The sequence below is a fragment of the Ambystoma mexicanum genome, chromosome 13, assembly GCF_040938575.1.
Source record: "Ambystoma mexicanum isolate Mex_15411 chromosome 13, UKY_AmexF1_1, whole genome shotgun sequence".
Lineage (NCBI taxonomy): Eukaryota > Metazoa > Chordata > Amphibia > Caudata > Ambystomatidae > Ambystoma > Ambystoma mexicanum.
In genome coordinates this window covers 244,198,758-244,218,084 of record NC_090938.1, presented here as the reverse complement: position 1 = coordinate 244,218,084, position 19,327 = coordinate 244,198,758, and the positions used below count along the sequence as shown (strand labels likewise).

At 47.6% G+C, this 19,327-nt stretch overlaps 1 protein-coding gene across 1 annotated transcript in view; it reads left to right on the top strand.

Moving 5' to 3' along the window:
- The window catches only part of LOC138520297 (olfactory receptor 10A4-like), a 43,715-nt gene extending 24,755 nt beyond the window's left edge, over positions 1 to 18,960 (top strand). Inside the window, exon 2 of the mRNA XM_069632739.1 lies at positions 17,986 to 18,960. Coding sequence (XP_069488840.1) covers positions 17,986 to 18,960 — 975 coding nt within the window. The remainder of the gene's footprint in view (positions 1 to 17,985) is intronic.
- The last annotated feature ends 367 nt before the right edge of the window (positions 18,961 to 19,327 follow it).

Here is a 19,327-nt window from a genome sequence, read left to right as displayed (position 1 = left end):
ATTCGCTAAACCTCTGGGCTAGAAAGTTCAATATATGCACTAAAGGGGCTGAAATGGGATTATTACTGAATCCTGTTCAGTAGGCGGCCCAGCGCCCCCACGCGCCACCATAGCTCCTGATGGTGGAAGGCGCCCAGGAATCCCTAATACAGTCGGCAGCGAGTTGCGAAATGCCTGGCAAGTGCCATTGTTGCCTGAAACCCTGCAAGCCATCAGGCGTAGGGTTCCCTCTCCTACTAGCGGTTGAAACTGCCCGTTCGGGTCCTGGAGAATGTTCTCCCTGTGAGGGAGCACTTTCGGGAAATCCGTAGAAAGTTCCATCACTACTGGAAACCACGGCTGGGACCTACACAGCGGAACTATGAGCACTAGCTCCGCTCCCTCTCTCTGAAGTTTCGCTAACACTCTGGTCAATATGACGAACGGCAGGAACGCATAGTGCACTGCTCCTGTCCACTTTTGCAGGAATGCGTCCGTCCCTGCTGCTTCTGGGTCTATCCTCCAATTGAAGAACTTGGAGGTTTGGGCGTTGAGTCGGGAAGCAAATAGGTCGATATCCATGACCCCCCAAAGTTGTTCGATCTGAGCGAAGAGGAGAAGCCTCCATTCGCTGGAGTCTACCAGATATCGCAAATTCCAGTCCGCAACCAAGTTTTGAGCGCCTGGTAAATATTCTGCTGATACTGATATCTGTTGATGCAGGCAATGATGCCAAAAGTCTTTTGCCAACTCCGCCAACATCCTGGAGGATGTCCTCCCCAGCTTGTTGATATATCGGACGGCTGAGATGTTGTCCATCTTGAGAAGGACGCAACAGCTGGCGCGGTCGCTGATGAATGCTTTGACCGCGAACGGACCTGCTAAGAGTTCTAGACAGTTTATATGAAGACGTAGCTCTTGCTCTGACTACTTGCCTCCTGTTTCTAGGCTTCTGCATCAAGCCCCCCATCCTGCCCTGCTGGCATCAGACTCTATCACTAGCTCTGGAATGTCCCCAAATATGGCTCTGCCGTTCCAGGCTACCATATTGTGGAGCCACCATTGCAACTCTGCAATGGCTTCTTGATCTAAGTTGATGAATTGGTGATAGCCAATTCCCCCTCTGAGATGCCTGATCTTCAACCTCTGAAGAGCTATGTAGTGCAACGGCCCCGGGAAAATTGCTTGTATGGAGGCTGCTAAAAGACCCACTATCCGAGCTAGATTGCGAAGCAAAATAACTTTCTTTGCTATCACCGCTCTTAGCTCCTTTTTTATCGATCTTTTTTCCAGCAATTCCAGCGTGGCTCTCTTCGTGTCTATCACGAACCCTAGGAACTCAATTTTTTATCGATCTTTTTTCCAGCAATTCCAGCGTGGCTCTCTTCGTGTCTATCACGAACCCTCGGAACTCAATTTTTTGGATGGGTCGAAGGTCCGACTTGTCTGCGTTTATGACGAAACCGATGGAGGATACTAGATTTGCTACCCATTGGGCGTTGCTCCTTAGCTGATCTGCGCTCTGTCCTAAAATGAGGATATCGTCTAGATAAATTATTATCCTTATCCCTCTCTCGTGAATGGCTGCTGTCACTGGGTGAATAATCTTGGTGGAGGCCCATGGCGCGGACACTAGGCCGAAGGGGAGTCATGTGAACTTCCACACTTCCCTGCCCCACCTAAAACGAAGATACCTTTGATGCTCTGCCGCTATCGGGATAGTCAAGTATGTGTCTTTGAGGTCTAGTCGGACAAGCCAATCCTCTGTCCTGAGTAGATCTCGGAGAAGGTGGATACCCTCCATCTTGAAGTGTCTGTAAATGACCCATTCATTCAGACTTTTCAGATTTATCACTGTTCGAACCTTTTCTCCTCTGTGGACCAGGAACATGTTGCTGATGAACCCTGGATCGTCCTGACCCTTCCAAACTATTGCGCTGTTGGCTGCTAGATTGCGTAATTTGCTGTTGAGTAGTGCTTGCTAGCTCTGCGGCATGAAAATCGAGGATGGCGCTTGCACTTGAGAGGGGGTACCTATAAATTCTAGTCTTATGCCGGACACTGCTTGCAATACCCAAGCATCGCTGGACAATTCGCGCCAAGCTTGAGAAAATGGGGCCTTCCGGCCCCCTGCTCTGGAAGTTGAAGGAACTGTACTCACTGCCCGGTGTGTTTTGTTGACTGTAGGCACCTCTCCCTCTCCTGTTCCTAGGGAAACAGGCTCACGCTGGGAAGAATTTATCTTGCTGGCGGTTCTCCCAGTACTGCACTCTGGGCCCTTGGGGTCTTCTGTGTGTATTAAATTGACCGGACGTTCAACCCCTTTGTCGTCCGGACCCGGAAAAACCTGGCTGGGAAATATTCTCCTTATAGTACTTTGGGCTTTATCCAGTGCAGAGTATGTGCCTATGAATTGATTCATTTCTTTGGCAAAGGCGTCTCCAAATAATAGACCTTTTGCGCCTTCCCCTGCTTCGTACGACGAGAGGTCGCTCAACTTGCTGTCAAACTTAAACAGCATGCCTCTCCTCATCTCTGAGGATAGAGCGCGATTTGCGTTTCCTAACAAGCAAACTGCGAGTTGGACCCAGTTCGCCAGGGCTTGTGGGCCTACTGGCATATTCGTGTCCATGGCCCTCGCTGCCAAATCCATAATCTTGGCGAGCGGGCCTGTGAGGTCCAAAAGTTTATCTTGGCAGCCTCGCCATGCTCGGTCCACCCTTTCCGCACATCCTTAGATGACTTTGTGACAAAGGTCACCATTTTTGGGTCGAGGTCTGGGGTGTTGGTCTCTTTACCTGGGAGTTCAGGTTTGGGACACTCCACCCTCATTTTGGACCTTATTTCTCCGTCCAGAGGCTTCTTTATGTGGTGCGTCATGTATTGAGCCACTCTGGAGGAAGGCACCCAGTCTTTGGACCTAGGATGTCGTATTGCCTCCGGGTCAAACATATCTCCAAGACCCTCCTGATAGTCTCGGGAGGATAGCTCAGGGGCAACGTGCTCACTTTGGAAGCAAGACGACACAGAGCAACACAGGTTCCATCCCCGGGTCCACGCTTAGAAACCTCTGGGTATTAAGCGCGCTATAAATAACCTATCATATCATATCATATCTGAAGGTTGCTCTGATCTATCAGGTTGTAGAAGGATTTCCTCCTCCTCCCCGCTCTCATCATGCGGAGTATAACCGGCATCCTCTCTATCCCCTGTATTGTACACCCCTGGGGCAGGGGGTCGAGAGCCTGTCACTGTCACCCTACTCAAAAAGGCTTCTTTTAGCCTGCTCACCGGATCGACTGGCTCTTGGGGTCTCAAACCTACCCTTTCTGGCAGGCTCTGGGGCGTCATAGATTTCTTACTCTTCCGAGCCTTCTTACAGCTCTGTTGTCCAACCCCGGGTTCGTGGTGTCAATCTGAGGTTCCCTCGCCGGGGCTTAGTGCCCTCCTCTTCTTGGACTTTTCATTCTCAGCCTTCTGCTTGTTTAGCATGGCTTCTAATTGGTCTAGTCTTTGAGTGAGTGGTAAAACTCCTTCAGAGACAGCTTGTGTTAGTGAGTCCCCCAGGACCCTCTTAAAGCTGAGTGAGGGGTCTTGTTCCTCTCCTGTGGGCTCCTCTGCCCACTCTTCTGAGCTCCACTCAGGTAATATGCTTCTGGACCCCCTGGGCTGACTTTTTATACAGCCACGAGGTCTGGATAGTGGTTTGATGTCACCCACACTATCTGCTCTGTTTTTTTAATATGTAAATCTTGCAATAAGGGCCTCTGATCGAGCCGTGCTGCGCCGTTGTAGCCTCCAACATTGAAAACGTGGGTCGCAATGGCGCAGTGGCTAATGGGGCGAGCTCTTTCCTGAGCCATATCCACAGGGTCCTAACGCCCTGCCGAGAAAGCGTTGCTGTGCTCATATGAGGAGGCAGGCCGTTTGCCTCACGTGAGCGTGTTCGCCCGCAGCTCCGGCCCCGGCTCCTATGCTGACAATGCAGTGGAAACGAACGTGTGGCTGCAAACGAAAGACGGAAGGTGGATGCTCTGCGGGGCGTGCCTGATCTGACGAGGTATGACCGCTTGAACCCTCTGAGGTAAAGACCTCCGTGTTATACTGAAAACGGGCAATAACCCGCAATACCTGCAAATATATATGCGTGCGCTGTATACAGTATTAAAACATGCACTAGCGCTTTAATCTATACGTGCATAACATCTTGTATCCCTCTATAACTACCACAACAAAATCGTGATAAACAATAGAAAGGTAGTCATCTGTGGGACAGCAACAAAGAAAGAGGAGTTGGTCTCATAGGGGGCCTCTCTTATAGATATATATAGAGCATTATTGGGTAAAGAGAGCAGACCAGAACTAAGAGCAGAGAGGATTGTGGGGACTGGTAGTTTTTGGAGACATTTTCCTGCAAGGTTTCAAACTATGATACCCTGTTTGTGTTCTACTTCCAGATGTTCTGGAATGAAACAAAAAATGTTACCAAGTTTTAAAAAAAGAGAAATGTTTTTATATTTTGAATTGCTTTGGGAGCAGTAATAAAGAAGAAAAGCATAATGCTTGCTTCCTGTCTCACCATAGAATGTTCTGCTAACAGCAGTTTCGGATCTTGAATCCCCAGACTGTACCAGTGCTCTCTTATTCGTATGCACAGTTCGCGGATAGTACTACCGATGTACACCTTATTACAGACACAAAGAATCGCATACACTATGTATTTGGATCTGCAATTGATAAAGTCTTGTATCTCTGTTTGATTCCTCTGTGACATATAAACGTTGTGGTGTTGCATAATGCATACCTACATACGCTGCACATTCCACATTTATGAAAACCGCTCGGCAGGGATCTTAACCAATCACTACCACTCTCAATTTCAATGATTGGTTTCAAGAAAGATGGATATAGGGGGTCATTCCGAGTATGGTGGTACCCATGGAGCAATTAGCTCCATGGCTGCCTCCCATACTGGTATCGACTCCGGTTTGGTTCAATGGGGACTTACCGGTCCATTCCGACCCTGGAGGGACCGGTAAGTCCCCATTGACCAAACCATTCCCCATTCCCATTTGAGCCCCCATAGGGCTCAATGGGAATGGGGAGGGCGCAAATAACGGGCTCGTGATTGGCAAGCCCGTTATTTGCACCCTGGTCGCCTAACGGGACCCGTAAGGTACGTTTGGTCCGACCAAACATACCTTACGGGTCCCGTTAGGGGACCTCGGAATCGGGCAGTAGGTGTTACGCTCACCTGACTCCCACGGAGGCGCTGGCCAGGATCGTGCTGCTGTGACCTCTTCTAAGGTGTTGCGCGGGGCTCAGAAGATGGACTGGACCGGACTCCCAACTCCTGCTTGTCCGGCTTGCAAAAGTATCCTTCTGTAGGCGAGAATAAGGTATTAACTGTCTGCAGGGAATGCTACCAGCCTCCCCCTTTCCCCTCTCACCCTCCTCGAAACCCTTCAGTGCTTCCCGTGGCGTCTCACCTTAGGGTCTTGAAGGGCGAGCTCTCCTTCCTGCTTCTGATGCAGGGGCGCGTTGGTATCCAGTTACTTCACTGGATTCTTGGTTTTATGAGAACCAAACTTGCTTGGCTTCCAGGTAAGTTCCTTGAAAGGTTCCCCTTTTGTCCTTGCGTCAATATGCTAATGTCAATGTCTTTTTCCCCATAGGGGCCGGGGTACGGAATGCCGGGGAAAAGGCACCGACCCGAGATGCAATCCCTGTAGAAATCAGGTAAGTCTTGAAGAGCGTTTTTGGGTAATGTCTTTTCATTCGCTCATTGACGCTAATGTCTTTTTCCCCATAGGGGCCGGGGTCCGGAAACACCTGGATGCGGCGCGGACCCGAAATGAAGAGGGAATGACCCAACAGGTAAGTCTTAACATGGAGGTTTAGGTTTCCTCATTCCCTTCTCTCTCTCACCTTTGCTCTTGCCTTTTTCTCCCTAGGCGTGGAAGCGTGGCTGCGAATCCGGGTGATCGCTGCTGAACATGGAGGCGCCCTGTGAAGGTGAGTGGAATGCGGCGCTGCGGTGGTCGATGCGATGTGCTTTTAAATTAAGCGTCTTCCTTTGCAGGATCGTCGGCGAGCTGACTCCGGAATGCAGATCTTGCAGGTAAAGTCTTTTCCTTCTCCTATTCTCTCTTTCTCTTCCTTTGTAGGTGATCAGGATGCTGGCAGGCGTGGCAGAAGTCCGAATGCAGGAGCAAACACGGTGAGCGTCCAGCTGCTAGATGCAGAACAACGCGAAGCATGTGCTGCTCTTCGGGTGTGGTTTAAATAGCCTGTAAAGTAGTTCAAGGTATGTATCCTTCCACTCAGGTATGTATTCTTCCTCAGGCCACACCCGAGTGATAAAGTAGTCCAAAAGATAAAGTAGTCCCATTCAGTCCTCAAGAGGGCCTGGATGTAGCAGCACGGTCTGCTTCAGGTAAGTGCACATTAAAACACTTACACACATGTCTTGCTTTATGAGCCTGGCGCCTAAGGCGCGAGGACTGGGGTCCAGAATGAGCCTGGCACCAAAGGCACCAGGACTGCGTCCAAAAGGCCCCAACTTGGGCCCGCTGAGACGTCCTTGGGGAAAATGATGTCTGCCTCTGGGGTTGCTGGGCTGGGCCTGGCTCCTTGGAGGTAGGCATCATGACAGTACCCCCCCACAAGGCCCCTCCCAAGGTTGTTTCCTCCGGGGGTTTTGGCTTGTTCGGGAATCTACGGTGGAACCTTCGTATTAATCGAGGTGCATGAATATGGTTACTAGGCTCCCACGATCTCCCACGATCTCTCAGGTCCATAACCCTTCCAGTCAACAAGATAGAAGAGTTTTGACTTTAACATTTTGGAGTCTAAAATGTCTTTCACTTCGAATTCTAATTCCCCATCAATTTGAATAGGATCTGGAGGCTTGGACAGTCGGGTTCCTGGTTGTACCGGTTTCAAAAGTGATGCGTGAAAAACGGGATGAATACGCATGTTGGAAGGCAAATCCAGTTTAAAGGCCACTGGGTTGATTATGGCTTTGATGGGGTAAGGCCCAATGAATCTGGGATTGAAAGTTCGTGGGCCCTTGAGAGATAAATGTCTAGTTGCTAGCCAAACCTGGTCTCCTACTTGGTAAGGAGGTGTTTTACTTCGGTGCAAATCAGCGTTTTCTTTGTACTTTTTCTTGGCTTGCTGTAAATGAGTTGTAGCTTCTTTGAAGGCTCGGGTTATTGTGGAATGCAGATGATTTACTGCGGGCATTTCCAGGGTCAGAGGTGGATCTAGGTCAGAGGTTCGAGGATGGTGACCATACAAAGTATAAAAAGGAGTTTGACCGGTTCCAGAATGCATAGAATTGTTGTATGCATATTCTGCGATCCAAAGAATGTCTTTCCAATTGTACTCGGATTGGTGCAACATGCACCGAAGATATTGCTCGAGAGTCTGATTTGTCCTCTCGGTTTGTCCGTCAGTCTGGGGGTGGTGGCTGGTGGATAATCGCATATCTATTTGTGCTAGTTGGCAACACTTCCTCCAAAAATGGGAAATGAATTGACTTCCGCGATCTGAGACTAGTACGGAAGGGAAACCATGTATTCGAACTATATTCTCCAGGAATTCCTTGGCCAGGATGGAAGCTGAAGGCAATCCTTTTAGAGGGATAAAGTGGGCCATTTTGGAGAACAGATCCACGATTACTAGGATAGTGTTGTAACCACCACACGGAGGCAGGTCCGTAATGAAGTCCATAGACAAGGTGTGCCAAGGTGCCGGTGGAATCTTCAAGGGTTGAAGTAGGCCGGCTGGCCTGTTCCTTTGACCTTTATTTTGGGCGCAAACTCCGCAAGACATCACAAAAGACTTTATGGCTTTTCTCCAAGAAGGCCACCAGAATTGGCGTTTGATCTTTTCTTCCGTTTTAGCGATACCAGGGTGTCCTTCCATTAGCGATTCATGATAATGAGCAATAACTAGTTCTTGCAATTCCTTACTTGGCAGAAATAACCGCTCTTGGAAGTACGGTAAGTTATCCTTAACGGTTAAGTGGGGACCCTTTTGAGTCCATTCCAGTAAGGCTGAAGGGTCAAAAAGTAGTTTGACTCGAGTTTCAACGTCCTCGATGGTTTGCAATGAAGTCAAACCTAAGATTCTTTGTTCAGGTATTATCGGCACAGGTTCTAAACACGAATTGGGTTCTTCCATGCTAATTCGGGATAAGGCGTCCGCTTTGCCATTCTTGCAGCCAGGGCGATAGGTAATTACAAAATCAAATTCTGCAAAGAATAAAGCCCATCGGAGTTGTCGTGAAGATTGGGCTTTGGCCGTCTTTAAATACTGCAAATTTCTGTGATCCGTAATTACAGTGATGGTGTGTCTTGCACCGAGGAGGTAATGACGCCAAGCCTTAAAAGCAGATTTAATGGCCAGCAACTCTTTGTCGGTAATTGCATAATTAATTTCAGGAGCTGAGAATTTCCTGGACCAAAAGGCTACAGGGTGTAGCTGGTTAGTTTTCGGATCCCTTTGCGACAGGACAGCTCCCATGGCTAAACTGGATGCGTCAGTTTCAACAATATACGAGAGATCAGGACGCGGGTGCTTCAACACAGGTGCAGAAGTGAATTTGGTCTTTAGGTCTTGAAAGGCTTGTTCGGCCTCTGGAGTCCATTCAAAATGTTTATTCTTACGTAAAAGAGCAGTAATGGGTTGGACTATTCGTGAAAACTCCGGGATGAATCTTCGATAGAAGTTGGCAAAGCCAAGCATACTCTGAACCCCTTTCACTGAACCGAGAGATGGCCATTTGAGGATGGCGTCCACCTTTCGTGAATTTATTCGAATTCCTTTAGGAGTCAGAACAAATCCGAGGAATTCAACCTCAGTGGTATGAAAGACACACTTTTCCAGCTTGGCAGATAGTTTGTGCTGGCGCAATTTCTCTAGAACTGCTCGAACATGTTTTCGATGATCTGACTCAGAAGATGAGTACATCAGGATGTCGTCGATGTATAGGATGACACAAACATCGATAAGTTCTCGCAGAACATCATTCATGAAGAATTGAAAAGCTGCAGGCGCGTTGCACAAACCGAAGGGCATAACCTGATATTCGAAGAGCCCGTATTTGGTGCGGAAAGCTGTCTTCCACTCGTCACCTTCTTTTATACGCACTAGGTGATAAGCTCCCCGGAGATCTAACTTGGTGTATATACGAGCATCTTTTACTTGATCAAGAAGTTCAGGGATCAGAGGCAGGGGATAACGATTCTTTATCGTTATCTGATTTAAAGCGCGGTAGTCAATACAAGTTCTAAGGTCTCCTTCTTTTTTAGGCACGAAGAACAAAGCGGAAGAGACCGGGGACTTTGATGGGCGAATAAAGCCATTGGCAAGGTACTGATCCAAATACTGACGCAAATGCTGGTTTTCAGGTTCAGTGAGAGCGTAAATCCTACTACACGGCGGTTGAGCATTGGGAACTAGATCGATCTGGCAATCGTAAGAACGATGAGGGGGTAGCGTGTTAGCCTGTTCTTTCTGAAAAACGTCCTGGTATTCAAGGTATTCTGCCGGTAGTTGAACAGTGGCGGGGGTTACTGTGGCTAAACCAATAGCTGGATTTCTAGGATAACAAGTGGGACCACAATCTGGAAAAGTTATTCTCTTTGCTCGCCAGTCTATTCGAGGATTGTGTGTTTCTAACCAAGGAATTCCGAGGATTACTTGAAATTGTGGAGCCTTGATTATATCAAACACTATTGCTTCCCGATGTCCATCCTGACTCACAAGTGTCACTTCTGTGGTGGAATGCGTTACCGGCCCAGAGGCTATTTCGGTACCATCAACCGTAGTAATGACATCCTGGTTTATTTTTGGGTGGAGAGGAAGGTTCATCCTGGAGACCAATTCGCGGTCCACGTAGTTTCCGATAGCTCCGCTGTCGACGTATGCTTTGATGGCATGCAACCGTTGGGGCTTTTTTGGATCCACGAGCACCATTGGCAAGACAAAATGCGAGGTCAGAGAGTTTGTTTTCAAGCTCGGCAAGCGGACCTCTACGCTTGTCGAGCCAGGTCGTTTCCCGAAACAGGTTCCATTAAGTTGTTGTCAGAGGCACCAACCACCTTCCTAGGTGGTTTTACTGGACAATCACGAAGAAAGTGACTGGAAGCCCCGCAATAGAGGCATAGTTGCTTTTGTCGCCTTCTCTCACGTTCCTTCTGAGTTAACGGCCCCTTAACTTCCCCTATTTGCATAGGTTCCGAAGCTTCGGTATTCCTGGGGTTTATGAGGGTTCTGATCGGTACTCGGGTTTCAAACTTGGACCGATCTGCTTTCCTATTCTGAAGTCTGTGATCCAGTTGTACCACAAAGTCAATATATTCTGCGCAGCCTTGGGGTGGATTCACTACTTGGGCCAGAATGTCTTTTAGCTCTCCGCGCAGGCCCCGGTGAAATAAAGTGATCCTTTTATTTTCAGGCCATCCGGTTTCCACCACCAGTCTGTTAAAGGAGGCTATATAAGACAAAAGATCTTGACTACCTTGTTGTAGAGATAGCAGTTCGTTGTCAAGGGCCTGTCCCTGCGAGTGTCGAGCGAACAACCTTTCCATGATGGCCTGAAAGCCCTGAAAATCCTGGAGAATTGGATCGTTCTGGTTCACCAAGGGAACAGACCAATCGGCAGCACAGCCACTTAGGTACGATAACACGAAGGCCACTTTGGTCCCATCATCAGGGAAGGCTCCTGGTCTGCATATAAAATGTAAGCGACATTGGTTCATAAAAATGGCATATTTCTTTGGGTCCCCCGCAAAACGTTCAGGCGGTGCTAAAGGCATGGATCCCGGCAGATTGATCTTAACAGGGTTACTCGAACCCAACGAAGTGGAAATTCCCCCGGGACTAGGTAAAGGAATTTGTCCAGCCTGACTCTGTAGCAATCGTTTGGCCAGGTCATCAGTTTGTTCCTTGGAGAGAATGAGTTCTCTTTTGAGGGCATTAGTCTCTTTGCGAGCTGAGTGTACCTCTGCCCTTAATTCCCCCAACAGCTGGGCCAGCTGGTCTGTCTCAGAAGTCTCCATAGCGCCCGGGTGGGAAATTGTGGGTAGGCTTCACGTTCTGTTACGCTCACCTGACTCCCACGGAGGCGCTGGCCAGGATCGTGCTGCTGTGACCTCTTCTAAGGTGTTGCGCGGGGCTCAGAAGATGGACTGGACCGGACTCCCAACTCCTGCTTGTCAGGCTTGCAAAAGTATCCTTCTGTAGGCGAGAATAAGGTATTAACTGTCTGCGGGGAATGCTACCAGCCTCCCCCTTTCCCCTCTCACCCTCCTCGAAACCCTTCAGTGCTTCCCGTGGTGTCTCACCTTAGGGTCTTGAAGGGCGAGCTCTCCTTCCTGCTTCTGATGCAGGGGCGCGTTGGTATCCAGTTACTTCACTGGATTCTTGGTTTTATGAGAACCAAACTTGCTTGGCTTCCAGGTAAGTTCCTTGAAAGGTTCCCCTTTTGTCCTTGCATCAATATGCTAATATCAATGTCTTTTTCCCCATAGGGGCCGGGGTACGGAATGCCGGGGAAAAGGCACCGACCCGAGATGCAATCCCTGTAGAAATCAGGTAAGTCTTGAAGAGCGTTTTTGGGTAATGTCTTTTCATTCGCTCATTGACGCTAATGTCTTTTTCCCCATAGGGGCCGGGGTCCGGAAACACCTGGATGCGGCGCGGACCCGAAATGAAGAGGGAATGACCCAACAGGTAAGTCTTAACATGGAGGTTTAGGTTTCCTCATTCCCTTCTCTCTCTCACCTTTGCTCTTGCCTTTTTCTCCCTAGGCGTGGAAGCGTGGCTGCGAATCCGGGTGATCGCTGCTGAACATGGAGGCGCCCTGTGAAGGTGAGTGGAATGCGGCGCTGCGGTGGTCGATGCGATGTGCTTTTAAATTAAGCGTCTTCCTTTGCAGGATCGTCGGCGAGCTGACTCCGGAATGCAGATCTTGCAGGTAAAGTCTTTTCCTTCTCCTATTCTCTCTTTCTCTTCCTTTGTAGGTGATCAGGATGCTGGCAGGCGTGGCAGAAGTCGAATGCAGGAGCAAACACGGTGAGCGTCCAGCTGCTAGATGCAGAACAATGCGAAGCATGTGCTGCTCTTCGGGTGTGGTTTAAATAGCCTGTAAAGTAGTTCAAGGTATGTATCCTTCCACTCAGGTATGTATTCTTCCTCAGGCCACACCCGAGTGATAAAGTAGTCCAAAAGATAAAGTAGTCCCATTCAGTCCTCAAGAGGGCCTGGATGTAGCAGCACGGTCTGCTTCAGGTAAGTGCACATTAAAACACTTACACACATGTCTTGCTTTATGAGCCTGGCGCCTAAGGCGCCAGGACTGGGGTCCAGAATGAGCCTGGCGCCAAAGGCGCCAGGACTGCGTCCAAAAGGCCCCAACTTGGGCCCGCTGAGACGTCCTTGGGGAAAATGATGTCTGCCTCTGGGGTTGCTGGGCTGGGCCTGGCTCCTTGGAGGTAGGCATCATGACAGTAGGGGATTACCGCCACCGGTCTCCTTACCGGTGCCCGGTATCCCCTCCCGCCCGACTCGGAATCACCCCCATAGTCTATTTTTGAGTGTCTGTCATGAGCGCTACTCCCGAGGAGCCAAGACTGGCCCAGCGTCCCCGGAAGCAGGCTCATCATCCACACCCCCGGTTCCAGCAGACCTCTACAGGGGCCCTTTGGACCATGTCCTGGCGCCTCTGGCGCCAGGCTCATAAGGAACCACAGTCCCGGCGCCATGGGCGCCGGGCTCATATTCTTAAAGTGTGCAGTAGTGATTGGGTGGACTTACCTGTGGCAGACCATGCTGCATACTCACCTAGAACAATCCAAGCTGGGTGAAGTCCCAGCCACTGGCTGGGAGGGACCAATCCTCTGTTACAGGAACTCTTTTCTTACCTGGGTGGGGCTGATGCTAATCCTCTGACACTGGAACTCTTTTCTTCCCTGGGTGAGGCTGGAGGAAGAATACGCACCAAAGCACTTCTCCACTATTTAAACCACGCCCGATAGAATTCACGTGCTTCGCGTTATTCTGCAACAGCAGCAGGACGCTCACCGAGTCGGCTCCTGCATTCCAGGTCCAGACACACCCTCAGCTTCTCGAGCAGCCACCTGTGGATGAAGAAAAGGCACAGGAACATCTACTCAACAGAATTCAGCCACAAGAGTTCAGTCTCCGACAACCTGCAAATAAAGACATAAGGTTAGAAAACGGGCAACACGCTCGCAGCTGCGCTCGCTTACCTTATCCATCCGTGATCACACCAGAGTTCACCGCGGCCTTCGCTTCGGCAGCATCCCAGCACCTGGAAGACAAAAGACATTGTTAGTGGTGTCTGAGCCGAAGGGTTCGCAACTCAGTTATACTTACGCGCTTCTTCACGCGCAGCAGCGGCAGCATCGCCCTCAGCATTTCGGCATCTGAAAGAAAGGAAAAGACATTATTAGAGGTGCCCATTTTGAAGTGGCCACAATTCAGTAATACTTATGCGCTTCTTCACGCGCAGCAGCGGCAGCATCGCCCTCAGCATTTCGGCACCTGAAAGGAAGGAAAAGACATTATCAGAGGCGCCCATTTGGAAACGGCCACAATTCAGTTATACTTACGTGCCACCGCACGTGCAACAGCGGCGGCATCGCCCACAGCATCTCGGCACCTGAGAGACAGAAAAGGACATTATAAAAGGGTGCTCCTTCAGAAGCGGCCTCAGATCTTCTATACTCACGAGCCTCTTCTTGCACAGCAGGGGTGGTGTCGCCAACAGCTCCTCGGCACCTGAAGGACTATTACAATCCACAAAAGGACACTGAGCCTAAACACTGAAATCATCCAGTGACGTAACTGGATTCCACGCGCCCCTGCACCAGAAGCAGGATGGAGAGCTCGGCTTTACTAAGCCAAAGGTGAGAGTTCGTGGAGACCAGTCGAGAACCAAGAAGTGGGAAAAGCAGAAGATTGGTGGGAGAACTTATCCAACCAGCTTGTAATTACCCCTTTTTCTTCCACCTGCAGAAAACTCACCTTACAAGCCAGACAGTCAATATTTGGAGGTCCTGCCCAGAGCGTCTTCCGAGTTCTACGCCTCATCATAGTCATAGAAGCAACTGTAGCAGTCCAGTTTGGGTCAGCGCCTCTGTGGGAATCAGGTGAGCGTTACAGTGTCGTAGCACGAGTGTATACAAATCTAGGTTTGTCCTCAATGTTGTGCGTCAAATCCATGTCCATCAGCAATAGGTGCCAATTTTATAGCACCATCTGGTACATGTGAATATCTGTTAATGAAAATAACCCCTGTTTCTCGCAAGGCTATACTTTTGCTTTTTGGCTTAATCATAACCTCCCTCTTAGCCTTCTCTCAGGCTTGACGCACACATTCTTTAGAGTACCCCCTTGCTACAAATCTATTAGTTAGCAGATCACAGTCTTGTTCATAGGTCTCTGCCCTGCTACAATTCCTTTTTGCTCTAAAGAATTCTCCTATGGGAATATTAGCAATCGTTGATCTTTTATGGCAACTACTGGCGAATAGTGTAGAATTCACTTCAGTTTGTTTCCTGAAAGTTTTAGTTTCCAAAAGTCCTGCTGACACATAAATCGTAAGGTCAAGAAAGTCTATGGAGGTACTATCAACGTGTCCTGTGAATTGGATCCCAAACATGTTCTCATTCAAATACTCAATCGATCTGTTAAATCTCTCCAAAGTTCCATTGCACACTAGCAGTACATCGTCATTATACCTTTTCCAGAGCTGATTCTCACTATGACATTCTTTGTCATTAAATATATAGTTATGCTCCAAATAGCCCATGAATAGATTGTCTAATGGGGGTGCATACATAGCCCCCATGGCTACACCCCTGTTTTGTGCATAATAGCTTTCATTCGTAAAGTCAAGAAATTATTTGAGCATATTTACATGCTCAATATTTGAAGCCGAAAAATTCTGATAAGTGAAGTCTACAGTTTGAATAGCAAGGCTTTGTTCAATGGAAGTGTAAAGGGATTTAACATCCAGTGTTGCTAATAAAAACTGCAAATCCATTTTGAACTCATGCAATATTGGTAAAACCTGGGTTGAATCGCTCAAGTATGAAGTCAATAGTGGAACTCTCTGCTTAATCGCTGTGTCAATATATTCTGAAAGCCCTTTTGTGGCCCATCCTATACCACTGATGATAGGGTGTACCTCAGGTAATAGTTCAAAACCTTTATGAATTTTGGGTAAGAAATACACAGTTGGAGTAACAGGATGTTTCCTAATTAGGAATTGACTTTCTTCGCCCATTAGCAAACCTTATGTAAACTAGCACCCAGATGCCCCTGGGTTTGGTGCGCTCTATAAATGTCAAAATAAATAAATAATAAGAACAATGCTCTTTAGAGTAATGTGGCAGACAATTGAGAAAACAACACAAATGATTCATGAGGGAAAAACATTAACAAAAAACCCAGTAACTAGGCAGATTATCAATAAACACGTTGAAAGGGCCATGCTGTATTGGTCCCTGGGATTAATATTGAGGGACAAAGATAAAACATCTTAAATGTTAATTAAAAGGAAACTAAGTCCCTTTCACATTGTGTATTTGCTCTTGAGACCCCTCTGATGCAGTGTAGAGGTGAAGTTCGAAAGGCAAGACACGGTCACATTTAGTCTGGTCGTTCTTCATATGCAATGTAGACTCAGAGGACTTGATCCAATGAACATGCCCAGTAAACATTGAAATCAGCACAATGCCACTTCTGGCAAACTTTCAAGCATCTTTGCAGGTGCTGTGGAGCGTTTGACGCACACCAGCCGGTCTTCCTTTTGAAAGGAATGATACTTAGATGGCTGTTCAACTTGCCCAGTGGTTTAATATCCAAATGTCCGCTACATCCTTCCTCAAATAGCTAGATGGGGGTCTCTGGCTCAGGAGAAAAGCTTTTGTTGACAGCATTGTCGGGCAGCAGTAGAGAGACACCCTTGTGAGGTTTGAGTAGCGGTTTGTCCCACCACAGCTTCCAATGCCACGTCCCTTCTTCTCTGAAGTTGAGAGTCTATTACTAAGGTCGTACTCATGAGGCGCATAGCATAATCCATAACTTGCAGCACAGCGTGGCATGTCACTGCACACCTGGCATCATCATGAGCATAGCACTGAGTGACTGCTCTGTGAGACAGACGTTAACCTGGCATGTTAGGTATGGCTAACACCTTGCACATTGGCAGGGCAATTATAACTCTGGTGCCATATCATGGAGAGAGTGTTGAAATGCAGTAAATGTTCTTGTAGTGTATCAGAGGTGGGGTAAAAGTGGGTGGGAGGCAGTCCATTGAGACTCATGGGGCCTAATGCATAGCATCATTTTATAAGGGCGCAGTTCCATTGGAAAACGCTGTGTGAATCAGGCCCTTGCTATCACATTGCTGCATATGGTACATTACATGTCAGCCAACAATACAAATGGGCTTGTTTGTTTTTTCGAACTTCTGTGTGGAACGCTTTCATCCATGCTTATACATTGTATTTATTTGGACAATAGAAAAATGTACATCTGTTTGGATTAGGTGAAAGGAGCCTTTAATGATGGAATATGAGATATATATATATATATATATATATATATATATATATATATATATATATATATATATGGTATATACAGATCACAAGAGGGGCGTAAATGTTTATAGCATTGGTGTTGGAAAAAGCGCAAAGAAAAGATTTGAGAGTTTATGTAAGTAAGGGAATGTCAAAGTACTCTGAACTCATTTGGCTGTAAGAGAGAAAAATAAACAGTGATAGTTTGAAGATAAGTTGGAATAAGTGCTGGGAGGGGCGGCAGGAACTGCAACAGAGCTGATAGGTTGATTTGTGTGTGTTGGCAGCCATTTTAGCTAAAGAAAATCGACAGCAGGGTGTCTGGAACCTTTGGCCCCCCAGAAGTTCTGGACTACTACTCCCATTATTCCTAGCCAGCATAGTTAATAGTAAGGTATCATGGGAACTGTAATCAAACACATATGGAGAGCCAAAGGGTGCAGATCCCTGATCTACAGAGAAGGTCTAAGTGATATAAACAACAAAGGCAATAGGTCATTGAGAGAGCAGGTGCTTTTAGAGATGTGCAGTTGTTCAGCTTTGAAATGTTGAAATGTCTAGATAGGAGCTCGGCTTCCAGGTGTATCAGAATAGAAATGGTCTTAATTGCCAAGGGGGAACATATGTGGTGGTTAGAATGCATTTAGTTCATTTTCATGGGTGGGGCATCTGATTTCAGAATGGTGACTGAGTGATCATCTGAATGCGATGAGAGCTGTGATGTGAAAGGTCCGTGTTGTGAAGCTCTTGGGATGGTTCTAACAAAAGCTGCTGCCAAGTCCCTTTACTAAATCATGCTTGCTCATTCGGCTTTTACAAGCAATCAGTGAGAACTGCAAAGAGGATAGGGTGCAGCTCTGAGGTGCTCAGCAGATGATATAGGTCCTCTTTGAATTATAGCCACCCAGCTTTATATGTTACACCCTACCTACCAGAAAAGAGTGCATCCAGGCAGATGTCTGGCCAGCAATTCATTTCTGGTCCTGGTGCTTCTTCACCACTGCTCTCTGCCCTGCTCTGGTCCTTTCATCCATTCGCCCGTACACCCATTCACCCAGCCTCCAACATGTGTCTGTTGTACTATTGTTTTTTTCTGTTAAATTATTTCCATTAATGATTAGGAGAACATTACAACCAATTGATAAAAATACAAATTGTTGATGAATAACTATTGTTTTTAATATTTGCAAAGAGCAAACAATGACACTGCACAGTAGCTTACAGACCCTTCTCATCTACTCATCCATGAATATTTTTCTCTGCCTTTGCAGACTATATCTGTACACTGCGTCAAATGCTTTGTGGATCTTCTTGCTCTGGCGTACTGTTGGCATGATGTACCTGTGACTTTGTGACTTATATGCTCTCTTTCCCCTCTCAGATGAGCTTCAGCAGCATCGCACCCACGAGCAATCAGACCTCAGTGATGACGTTCACCTTGGTGGGATTCTCAGACCTATCACCACCACTCCAGGGATTCCTCTTCCTGCTCTTCACAATGGCCTATCTGTGCACCCTTGCAGGGAATGCCCTCATCATCAGTATCACAATGTCAGATCTCCGCCTGAATACGCCAATGTACTTCCTCATCAGGAACCTGTCATTCCTCGAATGCATCTTCTCCACAGTGACTGTCCCAAAACTGCTTACCACTTTCACGCCACCGGGCCAAAGAATCTCTCTCATTGCTTGCGCAACACAGATGTTCCTCTTCTCCTCTCTTGGGGTAACGGAGTGCTTCCTCCTTGGGGTAATGGCCTGTGATCGATACGTTGCTATCTGTAACCCGCTGCGCTATACATCCATCATGACCCAGCGGACCTGCGTGGTGATGGTGACATGCACATGGTCAATCGGCTTTGTCCTGGCTTTGGAGCAGATTCTGCTAACATTTAGTGTGACCTATTGTGCCAATGACAAAATTAACCATTTCTTTTGTGACTTTACACCTGTGCTGCAGTTGGCCTGTGGGGACACGCATGTTAATGAGATCTCACTTTTCATCAACGGTGTCTTTGTAATCCTGCTCCCGTTCTTATTGATCCTTTTCTCCTATGTAAACATACTCTCCATCATCCTAAGGATGAAGTCTTCGGTGGGGCGGCACAAGGTCTTCTCCACCTGCGGGTCCCACCTGACCTCGGTGGTCCTATTCTACGGCTCCAGCATGGTGGTGTACTTGGGGACCCTGAGGGGTGGAGCAGGATCCAGTGGGAAGCTTCTCTCACTCCTTTACTGTGTGGGAACCCCACTGCTCAACCCCCTAATCTACAGCCTGAGAAACCAAGAAGTGAAGAGGGGCCTCAGGACACTGATCACAAGGAAGCTGATTGATCTACGAATAGACAAGCATTAAGGATTCTTTCGTCCTTGGGGTCCAGGTGGCTCCATTTTCATATTGAAATTTGGTGTTCTGAACCATTGACATCTCTCATTTAAAAAAAAAAATATGCATGTGTATTCCTGGTGAGATTAATAAATAGGGGGAACTGAGGGGGTGAGTGAGGTCAAATAACAGTTTGTCAAGATTAACTCCTGGTCTCCATTCTCATAGTACAAGTATTACTTAATAGTTCAAAATGTAATTTAAATATAAACGAACATTTTGTTTTCTAACTACTTTTAGTGGAAGAAATATGCACAAAGAAACTGCAGCTTTCCAAAGTTGCTCACAGTTTCACAACCAAGTTTACTATTTGTTGATATGTGAAAGCGAACTTGTA